This window comes from Sinohyriopsis cumingii, chromosome 7, assembly GCF_028554795.1.
Source record: "Sinohyriopsis cumingii isolate HCF-2022 chromosome 7, ASM2855479v2, whole genome shotgun sequence".
Lineage (NCBI taxonomy): Eukaryota > Metazoa > Mollusca > Bivalvia > Unionida > Unionidae > Sinohyriopsis > Sinohyriopsis cumingii.
In genome coordinates, this window is record NC_142967.1 from 90,260,999 (window position 1) to 90,283,116 (window position 22,118).

General features: G+C 33.9%; 2 protein-coding genes across 6 annotated transcripts in view; one reads left to right on the forward strand and one right to left on the reverse strand.

The window, feature by feature from the left end:
• Nucleotides 1-12,055, reverse strand: part of LOC149795688 (vacuolar protein sorting-associated protein 51 homolog) — a 65,652-nt gene extending 53,597 nt beyond the window's left edge. For both annotated transcript variants that reach the window (XM_089965558.1, XM_089965557.1), the window contains exons 1-4: nt 12,014-12,055; nt 9,470-9,750; nt 6,545-6,700; nt 2,811-2,884 (exon numbers count right to left, since the gene is read on the reverse strand). In XM_089965558.1, the coding sequence (XP_089821684.1) occupies nt 2,811-2,884; nt 6,545-6,700; nt 9,470-9,750; nt 12,014-12,038 (536 nt within the window). In that variant the 5' untranslated portion in view covers nt 12,039-12,055. The remainder of the gene's footprint in view (nt 1-2,810; nt 2,885-6,544; nt 6,701-9,469; nt 9,751-12,013) is intronic.
• A 182-nt stretch (nt 12,056-12,237) lies between these two features.
• The window catches only part of LOC149795689 (dynactin subunit 1-like), a 128,595-nt gene continuing 118,714 nt past the window's right edge, over nt 12,238-22,118 (forward strand). For 3 of the 4 annotated variants that reach the window (XM_089965559.1, XM_089965562.1, XM_089965561.1), the window contains exons 1-2: nt 12,238-12,304; nt 15,966-16,081. In XM_089965559.1, the coding sequence (XP_089821685.1) occupies nt 15,976-16,081 (106 nt within the window). In that variant the 5' untranslated portion in view covers nt 12,238-12,304; nt 15,966-15,975. The remainder of the gene's footprint in view (nt 12,305-15,965; nt 16,082-22,118) is intronic. The other variant, XM_089965560.1, reaches the window with a different exon arrangement.

The window sequence follows — 22,118 nt, forward strand, 5'->3', positions numbered from 1 at the left end:
ATGGATCAATTACATGTATTAACACCACTTTATCTTTTAGTGTTCCCCGACGACTTATGAACACACTTATAATGTGGAGGCAGGTACAGATCTCTCTTATTTTTCTTACAGAAGAGGCAAAGAATATGCTTCTGTTTGCTTAACATTAAAACATCATCATAAAACCTGACAAAATGGAACCTCAGTATATCCCAGACTTTATCAGTGAGGATGGTGTTTAGTGCAAGGAAAAGTGGAAAGATAGATTGAAATTTGAGAATTTTGATAAGAATACATATATTTTGTAAGATTTTCTTTTTTTTTATAAATATTTCTCAATAAATAACACTATAACCAAATATCAATGAATAAAAAATGTTGGGAAAATCATAGTGGTGGTAACAATGAAAGAAATACCAGTTAAAAAGGTCAAGAGCAATTCATGTTATTTTGTTAATTTATATAGTTTCAGTGCAAACATATTGACGGATTTGGCTTCAGCATATTATAGCCATAAAACTTTAGTTCATATGTATTTGCTTGCAATGGTTATATGCTTTCTGACCTTATAGGGGGAGCAACTCCAGCTTTACTGGTACATGAATTTGTACATACTGCATGTCTACCTGATTTATACCTAAAGTATCCCATCAATTTAGCAACTTTAATCGACTTCTACAGATTTAATATGAATAAGTATTACAACCCAGCACCCCACCACTCTTTTCTCCTACAGTTAACCAAGAAAAAAAATTCTCTTTCAATATCTTATACCCTCTCTAATGCTGCATTCAATGTTTATGGCCTGCATCACTCACAAATTATTGTGTGATTGGTGTCTCTGCTTTAACTGATGTCACTCTAAGTAAAACATACTGAGTTTAAACATCGGCCACTTCTCTTCACTTCATGCAAGTAATAAACATGACTCCAACCATTTTAGACAATTATGCAAGCAACTTTTGATTTTCCTCTAAAAAGTGAAAGACTTCAAGCATTTTTTTAGCAAACTTTAATTTTCAAGCACTTTCATGGCCTTCATTTTGCCATTTGAAAATTCAAGCACTTTTAATGCTTTCAATTAAATGTATGAATCTTGCAAAAGAGGGATGACAGCAAGACTACATTGAAAGGCACTGACTATACTTTGAATTCCACTTGAATATCATTAGGTCAACAACATTACTACACCCAATGTAGGTTTTTTTTCTATCAAAGACATGTATTAAATTGTATCATTCAATTATGAAATACAGTTTCAAATTTTTTTAATGTGTAAAATTATGGACAGGACCATCACTATTAAAAGCACTGTTTTTGATAACTAGTTATATTTGATGAAATAAAACAAAGATAATGAGGCCAATTGTGAATTTAAGGTCATGCATTTGTGTATAAAATGTGAATAAAGTAAAGTCTACCTAGAGATATTCTCGCTGCATGGATTCATTATGTAGTATTATGACCATGAAAGACCACCTGTCTTGAGAGACCAGTTTCTCATAGCATAGATTTATTGATTATATAGTGTTATGACCTGTCCTGACAGTCTACCTGTCTTGAGAGACTAGAGTCTCAAAGCATGGACTTATTGATTATATAATGTTATGAAATGTCCTGAAAACCTACCTGTCTTGAGAGACCATTTTTTCAAAGCATGGATTTATTGATTATATAGTGTTATGACCTGTCCTGACAGCCTACCTGTCTTGAGAGACTAGAGTCTCAAAGCATAAATTTATTGATTATATAGTGTTATGACCTGTCCTGACAGCCTACCTGTCTTGAGAGACTAGAGTCTCAAAGCATGAATTTATTGATTATAGTGTTATGACCTGTCCTGACAGCCTACCTGTCTTGAGAGACTTGAGTCTCAAAGCATAAATTTATTGATTATATAATGTTATGACCTGTCAATGCAGTCTACCTGTCTTGAGACTAGTTTCTCCACACACAGATTAATTTATTATAAAGTGTTATGATCCATCATAACACACCACATATAAGAGAACATGATTTTTTAGCAGAAAGGGTAGTCTTTCAAGACAGGTTTAATCTTAAAATCAGTTCAAGTTGTAAACTTAGCATAATATCTGCATGAAAATATAATCATCTTGTAATCAGGAAGTAATCTTGATTACTAAGTATTGTTGACTGTAATCACTTAAACTACATAACAAATAAACACTTAAACTACATAACAAATAATCAAACTACATAACAAATTGTCTGACAACAATTATCTGTTATCACTTAGCAAATTAGCAAACAGTTACTGATTACAATTAACCTTAGTCTGTATGGCATCTTCTCTACAAGTACCTGTTTATACACAATGAAATAATCTAGCCCTGCAGTATATGTACCTCACGGCCTGACTGTAAGCTTGCATCTTCTCTACAAGTACATTAGGACCTGTTTATACACAATGAAATAATCTAGCCCTGCAGTATATGTACCTCACGGCCTGACTGTAAGCTTGCATCTTCTCTACAAGTACATTAGGACCTGTTTATACACAATGAAATAATCTAGCCCTGCAGTATATGTACCTCACGGCCTGACTGTAAGCTTGCATCTTCTCTACAAGTACATTAGGACCTGTTTATACACAATGAAATAATCTAGCCTTGCAGTATATGTACCTCACGGCCTGACTGTAAGCTTGCATCTTCTCTACAAGTACATTAGGACCTGTTTATACACAATGAAATAATCTAGCCCTGCAGTATATGTACCTCACGGCCTGACTGTAAGCTTGCATCTTCTCTACAAGTACATTAGGACCTGTTTATACACAATGAAATAATCTAGCCCTGCAGTATATGTACCTCACGGCCTGACTGTAAGCTTGCATCTCTATACACTTTTTCAAACGGCCTGGTAGTTCAAATAGAAACTGAAGCTGAAAAATAGATATAATTATTAAGTACACTAGGAATTGACATCATTAAAGAAAATAAACAAGCATAAAAAACGTAAGTAAAAAGAATGTACTGTGAGATCTAGCACTGAATTTCTGCAATTGGTGCATAGAATGAAATTTCACACAACTAGTTTTGATTATGTAGCCATAATCTTTATTGACAGTTACAAGACAAGCAATGAAAAACATCCTGAAGATACAAGGATCAGCACCTATTTCCTATATTGTAACAAGAACAGGAGCCAATAAATTTAACTACATGTACATGCAATCTCAAACAAGCAAAACCTCAAATTACCAGCATGTTGATAAGAAAACTGGCAAACAATATATATTCCTCTTCTATCAAGAAATATGGAACAATGAAAGATCAGAATGTTTTTGATACATATGCCTATGTGAACAGAATGTTTTGATACATATGCCTATGTGAACAGAATGTTTTGATACATATGCCTATGTGAACAGAATGTTTTTGATAAATATCCCTACGTGAACAGAATGTTTTGATACATATGCCTATGTGAACAGAATGTTTTAATACATATGCCTATGTGAACAGAATGTTTTTGATACATATGCCTATGTGAACAGAATGTTTTGATACCTATGCCAATGTGATCAGAATGTTTTTGATACCTATGCCAATGTGATCAGAATGATTTTGATACCTATTCCAATGTGCAGCAGAATGTTTTTGATACCTATTCCAATGTGATCACAATGATTTTGATACCTATTCCAGTATGATCAGAATTTTTTTGATACCTATTCCAATGTGATCAGAATGTTTTTGATACCTATGCCAATGTGATCAGAATGATATTGATACCTATTCCAAAGTGCAGCAGAATGTTTTTGATACCTATGCCAATGTGATCAGAATGATATTGATACCTATTCCAATATGATCAGAATTTTTTTGATACCTATTCCAATGTGATCAGAATGTTTTTGATACCTATGCCAATGTGATCAGAATGATATTGATACCTATTCCAATGTGCAGCAGAATGTTTTTGATACCTATGCCAATGTGATCAGAATGATATTGATACCTATTCCAATGTGCAGCAGAATGTTTTTGATACCTATTCCAATGTGATCACAATGATTTTGATACCTATTCCAATATGATCAGAATTTTTTTGATACCTATTCCAATGTGATCAGAATGTTTTTGATACCTATGCCAATGTGATCAGAATGATATTGATACCTATTCCAATGTGCAGCAGAATGTTTTTGATACCTATTCCAATGTGATCACAATGATTTTGATACCTATTCCAATATGATCAGAATTTTTTTGATACCTATTCCAATGTGATCAGAATGTTTTTGATACCTATGCCAATGTGATCAGAATGATATTGATACCTATTCCAATGTGCAGCAGAATGTTTTTGATACCTATGCCAATGTGATCAGAATGATATTGATACCTATTCCAATGTGCAGCAGAATGTTTTTGATACCTATTCCAATGTGATCACAATGATTTTGATACCTATTCCAATATGATCAGAATTTTTTTGATACCTATTCCAATGTGATCAGAATGTTTTTGATACCTATGCCAATGTGATCAGAATGATATTGATACCTATTCCAATGTGCAGCAGAATGTTTTTGATACCTATTCCAATGTGATCACAATGATTTTGATACCTATTCCAATATGATCAGAATTTTTTTGATACCTATTCCAATGTGATCAGAATGTTTTTGATACCTATGCCAATGTGATCAGAATGATATTGATACCTATTCCAATGTGCAGCAGAATGTTTTTGATACCTATGCCAATGTGATCAGAATGATATTGATACCTATTCCAATGTGCAGCAGAATGTTTTTGATACCTATGCCAATGTGATCAGAATGATATTGATACCTATTCCAATGTGATCAGAATGATATTGATACCTATTCCAATGTGCAGCAGTCATATGGCATACTACATGCTGCCCTTCTAGCCATCTCCCCTCTGCCATTCATACCTGTTTCCCCTGCCCTAGGCTTCTAGAGCCTCCAGCCCCTTTTGAAACCATGTTATTTCTATTTATTCTATTTATTTTTCTGTGTACTTAATGAAGGATAAAAATATGAACATGATTTCGAGTTTTTCTACTTTAAAAAGATCAAAAGTTAAGTTTCATCACTGGCATAAAACCCTTTTATCACAAAAAAATCAAAGTTTGTTCCAAAATGTACCTCTCCTACAACAGAAGCACCCATAAAGCTAAAGGTTTCCATGTCATGTAAGAAACGCTGCTGGAGCAATGGATATGGAAGGAAAATCAATGACAAGCTTGGTCATGAACAGATGTACAGACTGACATACTGGGGCAGCAATAACATCCTCCCCACTCTTTGTTTAAGTGCATGGATAAATATTATATGGTAACCTGCTGAACTATCAGATATAGAACCTGGTAGCCCAACTTAAAGTTAGTAGAACTTATGTAGCAAAGACATCATATTTAAATGTGAAACTGTTAGCTCTAATATTATCCATTTTAAACAAATTATTAGCCATTAACATTCACAAGTGTTTTTAAAATATATTTCGAGGTATATTTGGAAACCAATACAGCACAATTCATGATATAATAAAGTGGACCACTAGGCTACCTGACTTCAACATATTGTAGCCCAGTCCTAGTATTATGTCACCCCTTGGGTTACAGGCACCAGATTTTTCAGATCCTGCAAGAAGTCATAATTCTGCAAAACTTCATAGTTGCAACAATTTTGATGTCTCAAAAACTGCTACATGTAATAACAGAAAATAAAAATAAGTTTAAAGTATTGTTTTGCTCTCATCACTAGCCTTTTACTGCTGAAATAAATGTTGTCTCCATAATTCTATGCAAGTAAATGTATATTAGTTATAAAACATCTTATCCTTTTAATAATAAACATCAAAATGAACTCAGTAAAATCTAAATGGCTCCTTATTTGGACAATGTTCAAATAATCACAATGAAAATGGCTCAACAGTTCTCAATGACCAATTATGAAGCTAGGCATTACAATGTCTGATTCTTGCTAAGTAGGCAATGCTTACCTGATTCTTGCTGACTCAGTAATACAAATGATTCTTGCTGACTAGACAATACATGTCTGATACTTGCCAACAACTAGATTTTTAGTAATGTTCAAATTTTTTAAAAATTGAATGAGTATGTTTTTCAAAAAGCTGCATAATAATAGGATTTTTCTTTTAATTATACAGCATCCTGTGTAAAACAAAAAAAAATTCTCAAGCTTGGCAAAATCTTTAATTTCTTCTAAGCTTATGGACAAGTGAATTTTCCAGCAAACATTCTATTCTTGTCTGGTTGAATTGCAGTGTATACTTGCTTATAAATCAAGTCAAACTGCAAACAACAAAGACTCTGATCTGCCATAGCATAACATGCCTGCAGATCAGGGTCTATATTGTTTGTTCTACTGATCACTCCTAACAAACAGTTGGACTCAACATATAAGCAAGTATATTCAGTAGTGCCTTTTCACTGACATGAAAGCAAAGTTGAGGGAATGCTGATTTTTACTCAGATGCATTCTACAGAAATAAAAATATGTATAATTCATACTTTATCCCAGCTTTACAACTTTCCCACATCATACCTTTTTAAGTAAAGCATGAACCCCAGAGAGTTTTGTTATTTGCATTCGTCTATCCTGTAAAGTAACACTGATCTTGGCACTAAAATCTGTAATGGCCGACATATTTGCTGCTAAGTGATCCATTTCATCTTCCATTTTCTTGAAATCATTCTTCATCTACAAAACAGAGTTTTAAAAATTAATATGTATTTTTTCTATAATAAACAAATGTCTTGTTACCCTACTATTAAAGTCACAAAATATACAATAAAATACAGAAACAATCAACAACTGAAGTGAGATTCATATAGGAGTGTAAAATTGTCACAAATTAGAGACAACACTGATTAACAAGAGTTCTTTGAAGGGAATAGTGTTCTAATGGGTGAAAAGAATTTCCTGGAATTCAAGATATGACAATGTCTTCCATAAAACACATGAGTGTTGAAACCATATGTAATAGTTTTCAGTAATAACAAGATTTTCAAATTGGCTGCTATGGTGGACATACTGGATGCCAGATTGACACCATTTACTTTTAGAACCATGTAGACATCAACAGAAGTCTTTAGGTGAAAACCCCATGTCAATATAACCATCTATTCAGGGGAGTAGTAACAGCAAGAATTTCAAGTCAGCCACTGTTGCATTCTTATCGGCTTCATGATTGGTCTCATTTTCGTTAAGGACTAACCAGGTACCATAAGAAGTCTGTTGGTAAAAACCACATGTTGATATAACCATCCATCTGGGAATGGTATAAATATTGTCAAAATGGCCACCATGGTGGAACTATTCATGGCCAATTTGCAGCATTTTCAGTTAGGACAAGCTTGACACCATAAAACCGATCTCAAAATGACTATCCATTTAAGAGGAGTAACAATAACAAGATCTTTTAAATGACCACCATGATGGCTGTATTGAGTGTCAGTTCAGTACCATATTAATTCAGGATGAACAATATATTATGAGAAGTCTTCATAAAAATCCCATGCTGAAATGACTTTAAATTTATTTTTCCAAGATGGCTTGATTGTGGTCATACTGGATATCTGAAGTACACAATTTCCATTGATCTGAAAACTTAGTGTCACAGAAACTAGACCCTTAAAAGAATGGATGCAAAATACAGGAAATCCCCAAATGGCTTACCAGATCTATTGATAGTGTCTGCAGGGATTTCCCTCAGTTTTAAAAACTGATAGTCATGGATTCCTGGCTCCAAAACTGGAAAGTCCCTGGGAAAATCCTTGGAGACCCCAACCAAATCGAGGAGTTTTACACCAAGTGTAAGAATTAAATATGCTGCGACTTAATACTTAATGCAACACAACAATTTAACACAATATATTTTTAGCATAAAATAACAAATTTTGTTGCTTTTAATGGCACTTTTAACACAATTTTGGCTATATTAAGCAGAGGAAATGGAACTCAAATGCTTTTCCAAGATCAAACCAATGCTGCCAACATGGCCTTAAGTGAGCAGGTATTGAACCTGTGACCCTTGGATTAGGAGTCAGGTGTTCCACCATAAACAAAAAACTGCACTGCACTGAGAGGGATTTTATGTGACTACATTAAAGAGTCAGAGAGAGGATCAAAGAAAACTAATCTGTATTTGTAATGTTTGTGAACAGAACCATTTTGTTGCAAAACTATTGTTTCAGGCAAAATTGGTAACATTGCCTCTTTCTCCAAAACAATCCTGCCACAGTATGGCCTTTCCACAATCTGCACACCAGGAACAAACAGCACTTGTATTTCCAGCATATTTTCTTTCTTAGTCAAAGGAATTTCCGTACACACTCTGACCATCATTTCGGGGGCCCCGAGTGGCCGAGTGGTCTAAAGCGCTCTCCGTTACGGATCACTGCCATCTCACCTCTGTCTACGTAGGTTCGAGTCTCGGATTCGGCCAGTGTGGGTATGTAAGAAAGCTTGCCAGTAGCTTCTAGAGGGTTGGTGGTTCTTTCCGTGGTATTCTCGGGTTCTTCCTCCACCATTAATACTGGCCGCCATGTATAGCCTATCATGTGCTGAAAAATGGCGTTAATCCCTACAACAACAACAACAACTGACCATCATTTCCCATATCAGCCTTGTTCTGAAATCACATCCAAGACTTTTCTTGGATGTTGGGCATTCTAGTTGCTGGATATTTTAAGGAAAAAAACTTTCCAAAGATAACTGACTCATGACCACTCTGGATTCTCAAACGAAAACTAAAAATTCTTATCTAAATAATTGGGAATATACCACTTTTGAAGCAAATATAACTGATGATGGTTGATTATTAACAGCACTCATTTCAGTGAGGCCTAATGCCAACCCATTCAGTTTTTATGACTGTTTACAAAACTCACAGGACATTAATAATTCAACTCAGACAATTTAGATCAAGAGAGCAATAAAAACAAAGACTTCAATAAAGGTAACAGTAACTCTCTTATTTTGATCTGCAGGAAGACATGTACCTTCCAACAGTCGTTGACAATCCTTTGCCAGGCAACTTGGCTTCATACTGCTGAGAAATGCAATTAGGGTCTTATTAAACACCTGTTTCAACAGCTGCACATCTACTAACAATCAATCATTGCTTGAAAAGGTGTCAATGTTTCAACAAAGCCTTTTATATAATATATTTTTTATTAGATACTTGAAAAAAAGAGTAAGAAACCTGAATTAAAATTTACTGCATCCCAGGAACCTGAAGGGATCAAAACACATGCATCTAGGAAGCCTTTGTGTCAACTGAAATCCTTTTTCACTATCATATGACACAAAAAATACCTTAAAATGTTGATGGACAGTACTAGTTACACGCAGATTATAGATAAAGAGAGAAGGAAAAATATATAAACTTCATGAAATAATACATAATTATCAACAAGATAATTATGTACTCATACAGAGGCACAGTTTTACACACAAGATGCTTACTTTCCGAATGGTATCTGTAGCACTGATGAATTTATTATAGTTTTCATAGACGAGAGTCTGCATATCGCTGTCCAGCGATCGAATCTGGCTAACCATATCTGTCTCTTTGTCCATCAGTTCTGTCAAGGACTTCTCACGAATCAGCTTACTCAAGTAAAAATCTGGTTTGAAGTGAGCTCCATTTATGTCACATGGGTCCAAAGTTGCTGCACCTGGTTTATCTTCCTCAAGTCCATAGTACATCTTAAGCATCCCATGTCGTTTCTTTCTTTCTCCTTCATCTAACCACATATCAATGAAAGGAACAAAGGTAATACTTAAAATAAAATGTCTATGTTTTTAATCACATTCACCAAATGTTTCCAGCTTTTGGAAGGGAGACATATACATGTATTCTGACTGATGCACAGTGTGCAGTAACATACCACAACAGATTACAGTTATTTTACACTATCAAAAGATGTTGAAAACAAAAAGAAACCTACAGAAAGGATTTTGTGGTTTCAAGAGTATGAGCCACTCTTTTACTATTCAGTATGTTTTGTATGTTAACAAGAAAATTGCCAAATGCAGTATGACTGGATTACAACAATTTATCTCTAAACTGTATAGGACTTCTTATGATGAATTCAATGTATAAAGTTACATCACTTGGCAGTCATAGTGTCTAAGAAACTGAACTAAATTCCAAGGTTAATGCAAATCAAAGGAATATAAAATATAGGTCATAGTGACTTCATTTTGATTTAATATTGGAGTCCTTCTGAAGAAGAATATACAATGTACATACCAAATTACTTTATTGCAAGCATAGTATCTTAAAAATACAGTTGTTAAAATAATACCAGATTTATATTTTTTTAATGGGACAACTGTTTAGATTTTACAACAATTCTTGGAAGCATGTTTCAGGTCAAGGCTAAAACTCAGTTGGAAGAACACACTTTTGAAATACCAAGATTAGACTGGAAGTGTTCTTATAAGTCAAGCTTTTGTTACAATTTAGGTGATTAGGATGGTATACTGCATTCTCAAGGTATGAAAAAAAATTAATCAAGTTAATAACAACCCAGTAACCTTGAAATGAATGGTGCTATTACTCAAAGATGGATTTAATCGTATAAGATAAAGTTAAAAGGAACTGAATTGTTTTTGTGTACATAATCAGGTTTTTTTTCCAAGTCATTAAAACACTGCTTTTGACAGTTAAAAGTCATATAGTAAATTTGTTATAAAAAATTATGACAAGTTAACTTCACTGTAATTATATCTTTTTCTTTCTTAAAATATATATTCCATAAAGAAAACAAAAGTTCTTTTTGCGCTTGTATATTCTTTTTTTCAAATATCTTAAAGGTATCATGTTTTGAACTGACAGTTCATATAACAAAACATTCTAATACTGTTATGTTGTAAATATGTTTTTTGATTTTGTTTGCCCATATCTTTCCTATAAAAAGAAGAATAATGGGATATGAAAAAGTAATAAAGAAATTACTAGAAAATGCATTTTGCTTTGAATTATTAATTTTGCAAGTCATTTTACATACCATATGCTATGGTCAACATGTTCAGTCATCTTTTATTTAAAAAAAAAAAGAATTTTTGACTCTGAAAGTCAATCTAATATGGCAGTATGTACTGACTGGTTATAGGACCAAAATATCATGAAATTCATGTTATATATAAATTAGTCAGTGTTTTGTCATGGTCTTTTATTTTTAAAAATAAACTACTGAATTTGATAAAGAAATAAAGAAAACAGTTTCTTTTAGGACTTATTTCTTCTTTTTGCAATTCATTGGACATACCACAGTATGTAATGGTCATTGGACAAAAATACAATGAAAATACATGTTGTAAATGCATTGGTCAATGTGGTTTTTTTCATTATCTTTGATTTAAAGGAAGAATATTTTAATCTGATACAGAAATAAAGAAAATAGAGTTCTTTTCACACTTATTTCTTCTTTTTGCAAAAAGAAGTCACACTTTAGTACTGCCCTTTGTAAAGGGGGAAAAGAGAAAGTAGATCTTTAATCAATTTTTTATTGATTCATTATTTACAGATTTATTTAAAGAAAAGAAAATATTGCAAAAAGAGTTTGTTCAGTAAGATAATCTACGGATAGAAATAACTGGCTGGCTTTCATCTATTAGAACAGATACCCTGACATTTGGGGACCCACGAAAACAGGAGAAACGAGTATAAATACGGTAAATGCAACGTGATTATCCTGGGCAGTTTAGAAATAATGGCAACACAAAGCAACTACAAACGTGAAAATCATCGTTACTTTCAATGACCAAGTACTTTGGCAAACACTGCTATACTGATATAGTAGCTGCCCAGAACAATCATTAAATTTTAATATAGGTATATATGTTATATATATATATATATATATATATATATATATACCCCTGAAAATATATTCACCGAGAACAATTATATATTTAATTTAACTGGAAAGATCATATCTCTTTAAGAGTTAATAATTGTCACTTCAATGACAAATTATTTACAACTTTGATGACATGTACCCTTCTCTTGCTCCACATCAGCCATTTTACCGCTTAGAACAACAAAAGATCAATATTCATTATTTATCAATCAATTTTGATTCATTCTAACATATCTGCATGAAAAAAATCTGATTTTCAATATTTAAAAAAAATATAGAATAATATTAAAAACGCTGTATGCGACATGATCTGTTGTATTTATTGGGAATGCTTTATTTTAAAAAGAAATTGTTAGCATTGTAAGCAGTTTTGCATTTCCGGTTGGATATCATTATGGTAATTTCCTAATGTCAGTTGCACTGCTTTTAGGTTTGTAGCTTATTGATGTCCTTTAAAATTAATTTTATGATTGGAAAGTAGATGCACGTAGTTTTTTTTTTTTTAAATCGGGTACAGGAAACTTTTTAATAGTTCTTAAATTACAATGCTGCAATGACACTTGAGCCTTGGATAGTGGTACTCGTAATCCAAATATGTAAGACGTCAGGCCCTCATATTTGTCATGTGGTCCAGCCCAGATATTTATGGTGTGGATGCGACGTTTTACTGCAAGCACAAACGGTGTTATGTAGCGTGTAGATTGATTGGAGGATGGGGCAAATTTTCAATAATATCTGACACACTTGGTAGTTTATATCGACACTGTTCCACAGATTAAAGCCGATTGCCTTTTTTAGTCGGGGTATACTTGCTGTCTTTTACCTGATGGAATTAAATGCAGCCGCAAGTGGATGCATTTTCAAGTTCCTCTCAGATATATTTCAGCTGGATGAAATGTAATGGTTGCGAGGAATGGCAAAGTCGGTTGACGGGGGTTCCGTTACACTGGTATATGCCGGGTTTTACTAATAAAATTACCTCTGGCGGACTGAATTTTGTACCTATAAATTGTAAAACGAGATTTAAGTCTCGAAAGTTAATTGTCCCAATATCAAACTCTGTAAGAAGCCAACTTATTCTATTCATGCAGTTGATGCCCCAACTTTGATCTGTGATTGTCGATAGACCAACAAGTTGTTCTCAACCTTTTTTTTTTGTTTGACTGGCGGCAGAGACCAACGTTATTATGCACTACTTGTGCTGAAGCTGTCCGCAGATGTATCTGCGGATGATTGGACCATGCGCTATTAATTAATAAATTTATTTAGACTAACCTTTGTATCCGGACGGTAAGTATAATCCCTCTTCTAATGATCCACAGCGTTAAATCCTTTAGAACAGACACTTTTTAAGTATAAATCCCTGTCAGAACAGAACACCTGTGTATTCATTGGCTGTTGACCTCAGATTTGAATTACCCACGCATGCATGTAAAGCAGCATCACCACATGGTAAGAGTAACGTGTGAAAACCATCTTGCGAGGCATATATCGCTGGGAACTTACTAATGGTTGGGTGGGAGCTGTGTCGGTACGGCAGAAAGTTAGGAGAGAGGCAGAGAGAGAGACGTCATGTCAGAAATGTGAGATAGAGTGAATGATAAATAAATTGTAACAAGACCACAAACTGTATTAAGATGTGAAAATATGCACACAATAATAATTATAATAATAATAATAATAATAATAATTTATTATTATTACTAGTGGTAGTATCGTCAATCATATTTAATAACATTTACAATGGTATAAATGGATGTTATGACATACATATATACATATTAATACTTATAAGAAGAACATAATTATTATAATGAACATTATTAATAACATTTGCAGTGGTATTTATGAATACATACATACATACATATATGTTAATACTTAACATTACTTATAACATGATTAATATGATGAACTTTATTAATAACATTTACAGTGGTATTTATGAATACAAACATACAATGCATACACACATATATACATATATACATCTGTTATAATTTTATACCATAACTTATAACATATGGATAATGTTATATTTTAATCAAAAACAATAGTTTCTTCTTCCCTTGTGACCACAGGATTTCGAAATTCCTTGATAATTCTGGCTTACTGTGAAATTGTGAAATAGTTGGTGTTATAATAAAAGTGTGAAATTCTCAGTGGCTTTACCTTTTAAATTGGTAAATATGCTGTTCACATTTTCATTTCATTTAGGCAACACATCACACTACATTCACATTTTTTCTTAAATCAACTTTAACAGACTTCTTAATTATGTCATTCTGGATAAGTTAAAGTACTTATTATTATTATTATTATTATTATTATTATTATTATTATTAAATAATAATAATAATAGTAATAACTCAAGTACTTAAACTGGTACTATTTCATGTTATGGCTGTCAGTGGCATGTAAATTGAACAAGAGTTTACATACTTGGAAAGACATCCAGAACTGAGCAAAAGTCACTTTAGTTGTGCCATGCTTATCAGCAGTAACTACACTGAACTAAGTATATAGTTGTAGTCCATAGACTGTCATGCTAACCAGCATTATCTACACTAAACCAAGTATATAGTTGTAGTCCATGGACTGTCATGCTAACCAGCAATAATGACATTGAACTAAGTATATAGCTGTAGTCCATGAACCGCGTCATGTCGATAGCAATAATTACACTGAACTATGCATTTAGTAGTTGTCCATGAGCTAAACATCTATATTCTTGCAAGATAAAAAGACAGAGAGGTTTACTTTCCAGCTTTCAGAGCCATAAAAAAACTACTAGATAACAAACTGTTGTTTACATACATGAGAGTATTTAAAAAGTTCTGAATATTAGTGTGCTGTACAACAGATTTGTTTATTAGTGAACATTACATTAGTGCATCTCCTTAAAGAACTCCCCGTGCACCTCAATACACTTTCTCAGTCTGAGTATCAGTTATTAAAAACCATTTTATATTCCATTTTTGTATGTTGTTCGTACACTGAAAAAACTGTAGTTCCAACCACATGGCAGTTCTTAAATCGAAGCCACTCATTGAATCTTTGATACTGAGATTCAGTCAAAAATAACTTGGAACTAAATCAAGGCTGTGTGGTGGATGTGGTAAAGTTTGAATGCCATGAAATCAAGACTGTGGGGGTGGGGGATGTGGTAAAGTTTTGAATGCTCTGAAATCAAGGCTATGTTGGGAATGTGGTAAAGTTTGAATGCTGTGAAATGTGAAATCAAGGCTGTATGGGGGATGTGGTAAAGTTTGAATGCTGTGCTCCTTCAGGAAGTCTGTCCCATAGGCAGGTTTATGTTTATGTGTGTTGTCATGGAGCAAAGTACATGAATACCTTGGGTACCAGTGTGCAGATAATTGGTTTGATAGCATTTAATTGGTTTGATAATGTTTTACAACTTTTGACATCACTTTGGAGCCATAAAAATGTCAGGTGACATTAGCAAACTTAGCCATTTGTACCTGGATGACTAGAACTTTTGTATCCCAAAATAATTATGCAAATCACTTTTGTGTCTGATTATATCAAGCAATCTGTGGTCTCTGGTTGTTTTCTCCAATCTAAACATTATTTCTCTTGAGACATATTCATAAAGTTTAGAAGCAGGAATCCATATTTCATCACCATTGACAATCTCATTTAAATAACTTAGGTTGCTCATTTCGTATTTGGCAAATAGCTGTTTTGCAATTTCAACCTGAGTCTATTTTTTTTATCAGCTTTCAACAAACGAAGGGATCAGTCCTGAACAACAGTTTTACCTTTATGAGCTTTAAATGGTTCTTCAATAACAGCTGATGAAATAATTCCCATAATAATAGAAATATGTTCCACTGTGTATAAAGCATTGCACTGTGTATAAAGCAAGTCCTTTATTACACATACATCTGCTTGTGCCCAGCATGTAGTTACAGATCTTTTTATTGAACATTATATTGTCTATCAATCAGCATTAAATTTATTGACTGGTTCAAAAAACAGAAGTGATAATAAAATAGAACTTTTCATATTCCCACCACTAGTATAGTGCATGTATATTTTATGCATTATTCTATCCTTTTAATTTTCAGAAAGTTCAAGATGGCTGACTCGACAAAGCCTATGAAGCTAGGAACAAAAGTTGAAGTTGTAGGCAAGGGAGTGGTTGGAACAGTTGCATATATTGGCACTACACTTTTCTCTACAGGTATAGTGGTCTCACCGTAAACTGTGCGTAGTTTGGGTTAAATTATGTTTGAGTTTGTCATGATCATGACTTTAGTCAGGCCAACATTATTAGCAACTGAGACAAAGCAGTCAATTTTCAGATGGCAGCATTTTTAGCAGTTGTTTAGGGTTGGGTTGAACTGTACCCGTATTGCAAAACAGCAGTATTTGTTATTTTATAAATTGATACACTTGTGTAACAAATGATCAGTTAAAATTAATGAATAAATGGGAAAAGAGGCATTAATTGATTAGTGGACATTAAGACTATTTCAGCCATTCCTTAATGGCTGTGGACATTGGAAGATGCATACAATAAGAGAAAGAAAAAGAAATAAAAGAAAAGAAAAAAAGAGATTGGGAAAAAGTGACATGAGGGGTATATGGACATCAAGCAATTCATGGACGTTAATGGATGTTCCTACATTACTTTCTTTGTCTTTTCTATTTTTAGCCTTTGCTGGTCATAGACCAGAAGAGCTTATACAGTAGCCTTTCATCAGGTAGCACAGGTTTGCTGTTGTTATTCCTCCAAACTACTGTGATTGCTGCCACCACACTTTACATATTAATCTAGAGGTCTAACTGGTCCTAAATGAAAAAAGAGCCACTCTGACAGCCATTATGGTCTGCATGCCAGTCATTTTGGAAATCTAGCTGTTAAAACTACTCTTAAACAAAGTGGTCATATTGACATGGGGGTTTTCATCAGAAAATATTTTGATGTCTTGTTGGAAGCAAATGAAAATGGTACCAGTCTGGGTTCCAGTATGGCCACCATGATATCCATTTTGAATATTTTGTTATTGCTATACACATCGTTGGTTATATCAACATGGGGTTTTCACTTAAGACTTTATATGTAATGCTGAGCCATGTAGATATTTACCAAACCTGCTGTCCATTTAAATGACAAGTGCATAATAAAATAATGCAGTTTAGTTATTGGCATCGTGATTTTTTTAGATGACATTCATGGCTGGGAGTGATAGCCAAACAACTACCTTAACTGGTAAGAAAAAAAGTTAAGCCCCACATTATTTTTGCAATGGCACTAATGCAAAGTGAATCGCGTATGTCCAATGTTTTCATGAATACTGAAAGAGTTGTGGAAATGAATTACTGTTTGCTTTGTAAATTCTAAGTCATTTAATTTGCATGTTTATGCATTATGTCTGTCAAGGAATATTGTAGTTGGCTGAGCTTTGATTGTAAGTGTTGTCTTGGAATACTCATTTGGTAACTTTTGGTCTCAGAGCTGATCAGATCCAATAGCTTGATAGTCCTAGAAATCCAATAGCTTGATAGTTCTAGAAATCCAATAGCTTGATAGTCCTAGAAATCTAATAGCTAGATAGTCCTGGAAATCAAATAGCTTGATAGTCCTGGACTATTTACTTTTCAAGTTGAGAAAGTAAAATTTTCCAAGTTTCAAGCCTTGGACAAGTGATTTTGTTCCTATTTTAAAATGTTGGCTAAGTCCATATTTTCATGCATAAATCATTTTATCTACCTTTATTTGGTCATTCTTGCCCTTGTGGTGTAATGATTGCTTGATTGTACACATTTCTGTGTATACATATATCTCCTGTATCACAGTTAGCAATGGTCATTGATTACATGTTCCATGTCTGCATGTTCTATTACCACCTGACTGCAGTTTGGGCCAAGCAACCAAACTATTGACAAATCAAAACAGAACAAAGCCATTATGATTAATTAGCAGTGTTTTAAACAGCTTTTTGTATAGTGTATTCACACCAGATCCTCACAAATGGCTCATACTGATTTTCAGTGTAGCAAGTCAGTGTAATTAAATTAAGAAAGGAACTTTACTGACATAGGTGTTGTTTTCCATTATGAAGTGATTGAAATTACAGTAATGACTCTTTAATTTTAAACTGATTATTCAGAGGATTAACTTCCACGTGTGATATTACATTTGAAGCAAAGCAGTCATGCTAATTAATGAACTGTCTCTATATTTAAATGACAAAATATGTGTTATGGTCACTTTAGAAATAGTTTTTCAAGAAAGCTGATATTTACTCTATGAATGAAATGAGTTTGCTAAATTATTTTTGCAATAACAGTTTTAAGAAAGATTAGAAGGAAAATTCATGTGAAAGTGGACTGCAGCTGAATATGAAGTAACTGTTTCTCCCAAGAGGTATAAGACAATCAGCGGCAGTGAAAATATCCAATATGACATAACTAAATGAAATTTTTAGCTGCATTGGGTTGATCATTATCCCTGGTGTGATTTTATTGACTTGGAAAAAAAGCTGTTTTGCAGTTATTTTAAACAGTATCGCAAACTGGCACATGGTGGGAATGGATTGTATGATTTAGACGTTTTACATAGCTCACAATTTTTCAGTTGTATCTCTATGATGTCTGCAGTGTGGCAGTTCATAGTGATGTCTAGCATGGTTACATCATGCCACAGACATGTAGCATCATGTCCCACCCAGTCACATTATCCTGACACCAGGCCGACCAGTCCTAACACTAACCTCTTAATGCTGAATACCTAGAGAGGCAGCTGTTAGTACCCTTTTTATAAGTCTTTGGTATGATTTGGCCGGGGTTCAAACCTGCAACCTCCCACATCCAAGGCAGATGCTCTAACCACTAGGCCACCAGAGCGGTATGGGAATGTAATAATTTTGGGACAGGTAAAAAGTAAGGAGGGACAAGTGAAGTTTCAGAAACTAATTGTCCTGGACAAGTTGGTTAAAACAAAATTTGATCATCCCTGGATCTGTATGTACAACTATTGTTTAAGAAAATATATGTAATGAATCTGCATGGTTTGATAATGGAAGTTTACAATTCTAAATTTATGATCTATGGAGTCATTAGAGCAATGAGTCAGTCCATAATATACCTTGATAACATTAATCTCATATATGGACTCATTCGATCACTAGAACAGTGAGTCAGTCCATATTCCATAATATACATTGATAACATTAATGTCATCTGTGGAATCATTAGATCACTAGAACAATGTTTCAGTCAGTATTCCATAATATATATTGATAACATTAATGTCATCTGTGGAATCATTTGAGCACTAGAACAATGAGTCAGTCCATATTCCATAATATACACTGATAACATTAAAGTCATCTATGGAATCATTAGATCACTAGAACAATGAGTCAGTCCGTATTCCATAATATACCTTGATAACATTAATGTCATCTATGGAATCATTAGATCACTAGAACAATGAGTCAGTCCATATTCCATAATATTCCTTGATAACATTAATGTCATCTATGGAATCATTAGATCACTAGAACAATGAGTCAGTCCATATTCCATAATATACCTTGATAACATTAATGTCATCTATGGAATCATTAGATCACTAGAACAATGAGTCAGTCCATATTCCATAATATACCTTGATAACATTAATGTCATCTATGGAATCATTAGATCACTAGAACAATGAGTCAGTCCGTATTCCATAATATACATTGATAACATTGATGTCATCTATGGAATCATTTGAGCACTAGAACAATGAGTCAGTCCATATTCCATAATATACCTTGATAACATTAATGTCATCTATGGAATCATTAGATCACTAGAACAATGAGTCAGTCCATATTCCATAATATTCCTTGATAACATTAATGTCATCTATGGAATCATTAGATCACTAGAACAATGAGTCAGTCCATATTCCATAATATTCCTTGATAACATTAATGTCATCCATGGAATCATTAGATCACTAGAACAATGAGTCAGTCCATATTCCATAATATACATTGATAACATTAATGTCATCTATGGAACCATTAGATCACTAAAACAATGAGTCAGTCCGTATTCCATAATATACCTTGATAACATTAATGTCATCTATGGAATCATTAGATCACTAGAACAGTGAGTCAGTCCATATTCCATAATATTCCTTGATAACATTAATGTCATCTATGGAATCATTAGATCACTAGAACAATGAATCAGTCCATATTCCATAATATTCCTTGATAACATTAATGTCATCCATGGAATCATTAGATCACTAGAACAATGAGTCAGTCCATATTCCATAATATACATTGATAACATTAATGTCATCTATGGAACCATTAGATCACTAGAACAATGAGTCAGTCCATATTCTATAATATACCTTGATAACATTAATGTCATCTATGGAATCATTAGATCACTAGAACAATGAATCAGTCCATATTCCATAATATACCTTGATAACATTAATGTCATCTATGGAATCATTAGATCACTAGAACAGTGAGTCAGTCCGTATTCCATAATATTCCTTGTCTTGCTAAATTTCAGACATTCTAGGTATATGTAGCAGCTCATAACATAGTGAGTCTATTACATAGTGATTGCTATTCAATTTTATACATACAAGTCATTATAGTATCATTATAGTCAAGCCTGTTATGTTGGATCTCTTTATCAATAGATAAGTACACATTTACCTGCATATAAACATCACTTGTTTATAATGGCTACTTTAAGTCTGTCCTTTATGTGATAATTATACACAAGTTGGTTCAAAATTGTTTTACTAAATTTGAACCATTATTTATCTTTCTGTCCATTATCTTTAATACTTTGTTTAAATAATGTTCTCTAAGATTCAGCCAATGTGGGTATGTGAGAAAGCTTGCCAGTAGCTTCTCGTGGGTCGGTGGTTCTTCCTGGGGTTTTCCCGGGTTCTTCCTCCATCAATAATACTGGCTGCCATGCATAGCCTATTGTGTGCTGAAAAATGGCATAAAACCCACAACAACAACAATAAATAATTTTCTATTTTACACGGCGGAAAATAGATTACATCTACCAGGATGTAGAATAGGTTCAGTGTACCCTCCTGTCATGATGCAACTGATGGAAGCAGCTTTTTTGCCTTGTGATGCATCCAGTAATGACATTCCAGCTGAAAAAGGTTATAAATGCTTTAATGTAGCTGTTTATATAAAATATTCAACTTTGTGTTTTAAGTATTGACCCTTTTTTTGTCTTGTCTTACATAAATTTAATCTGCACTATATGGTAGGGATTAAATATACATGGTCAGTAGTGTTAGTGTTACTGTTGGTGCCATCGTTTTTGGCATGTTCCATACTGCTTCCTTGTGGCATGTTCTGTCCCAAAATATGGAAGGCATACAAGATGAGGAATTCTGTTCAAAAAGGGGATAACCTGGTTTTGTCATTGCACTCTGTCTCAGTCCAACTGAATGGATGGAATTTATCTTCAAGGCAGCAGTCAACTCAATGCACCTCATCTTCGGACCTTCTGAGTGCACTTCCCAACTTAGAGTGAACCTGGCATATTGTCAGGGCATCTGTAAATGCACTAACAAAGAAGACCAGCAGCTGTCATTCATAGTTCTTCTGCAGTTGCCAAATATTGCAGAAATTATCGGGCACCTTCTAATGCCAAAGCCTTTTTCTCTGTAAGTGAGCTGGTGGCAATATTCTAAGCACACAGTACCCATTCTCCACGGTCACATGCCACTTTAATGAGGATGCCATTGCCATATTTCTGTTCCTCTATTTCATAAGATAAACAGGTAAGTATTTACCACCATGTCTAGGCTGATGCAAACATGTTACGGTGACTTCCTCACTGTTAGACTTGGCACTCTCTGCTATTTTCCACCTGTTGGGAAAAAGATGATAGTGCATAATAGTCAATGTGCCACAAAGCCAAGGTTGCTCATCCTATGATGACTGACACCCTTATGGCTTCGTTCAGTTTGGATTTGGTAAGAAGAGATGCCTTTTTGGGCTCTTTTTCACTTAATCCACATCATGTGGCAGCTCTGTACTCTCTGTCATTTGGCTGACCTTTTACTTTTTGGTAAGCACATTGAGGAGATTAAGTTGTGGGTGGCACAGAAGCTGCTGATTCAGCTCTCCTTGCAGTCCCCATTCCACTTTTGAGGACTAGTTAGAGGCAGTACCAGAGAAGAGACAGTCATTGGCAAAAGGACAAAGAAGTTT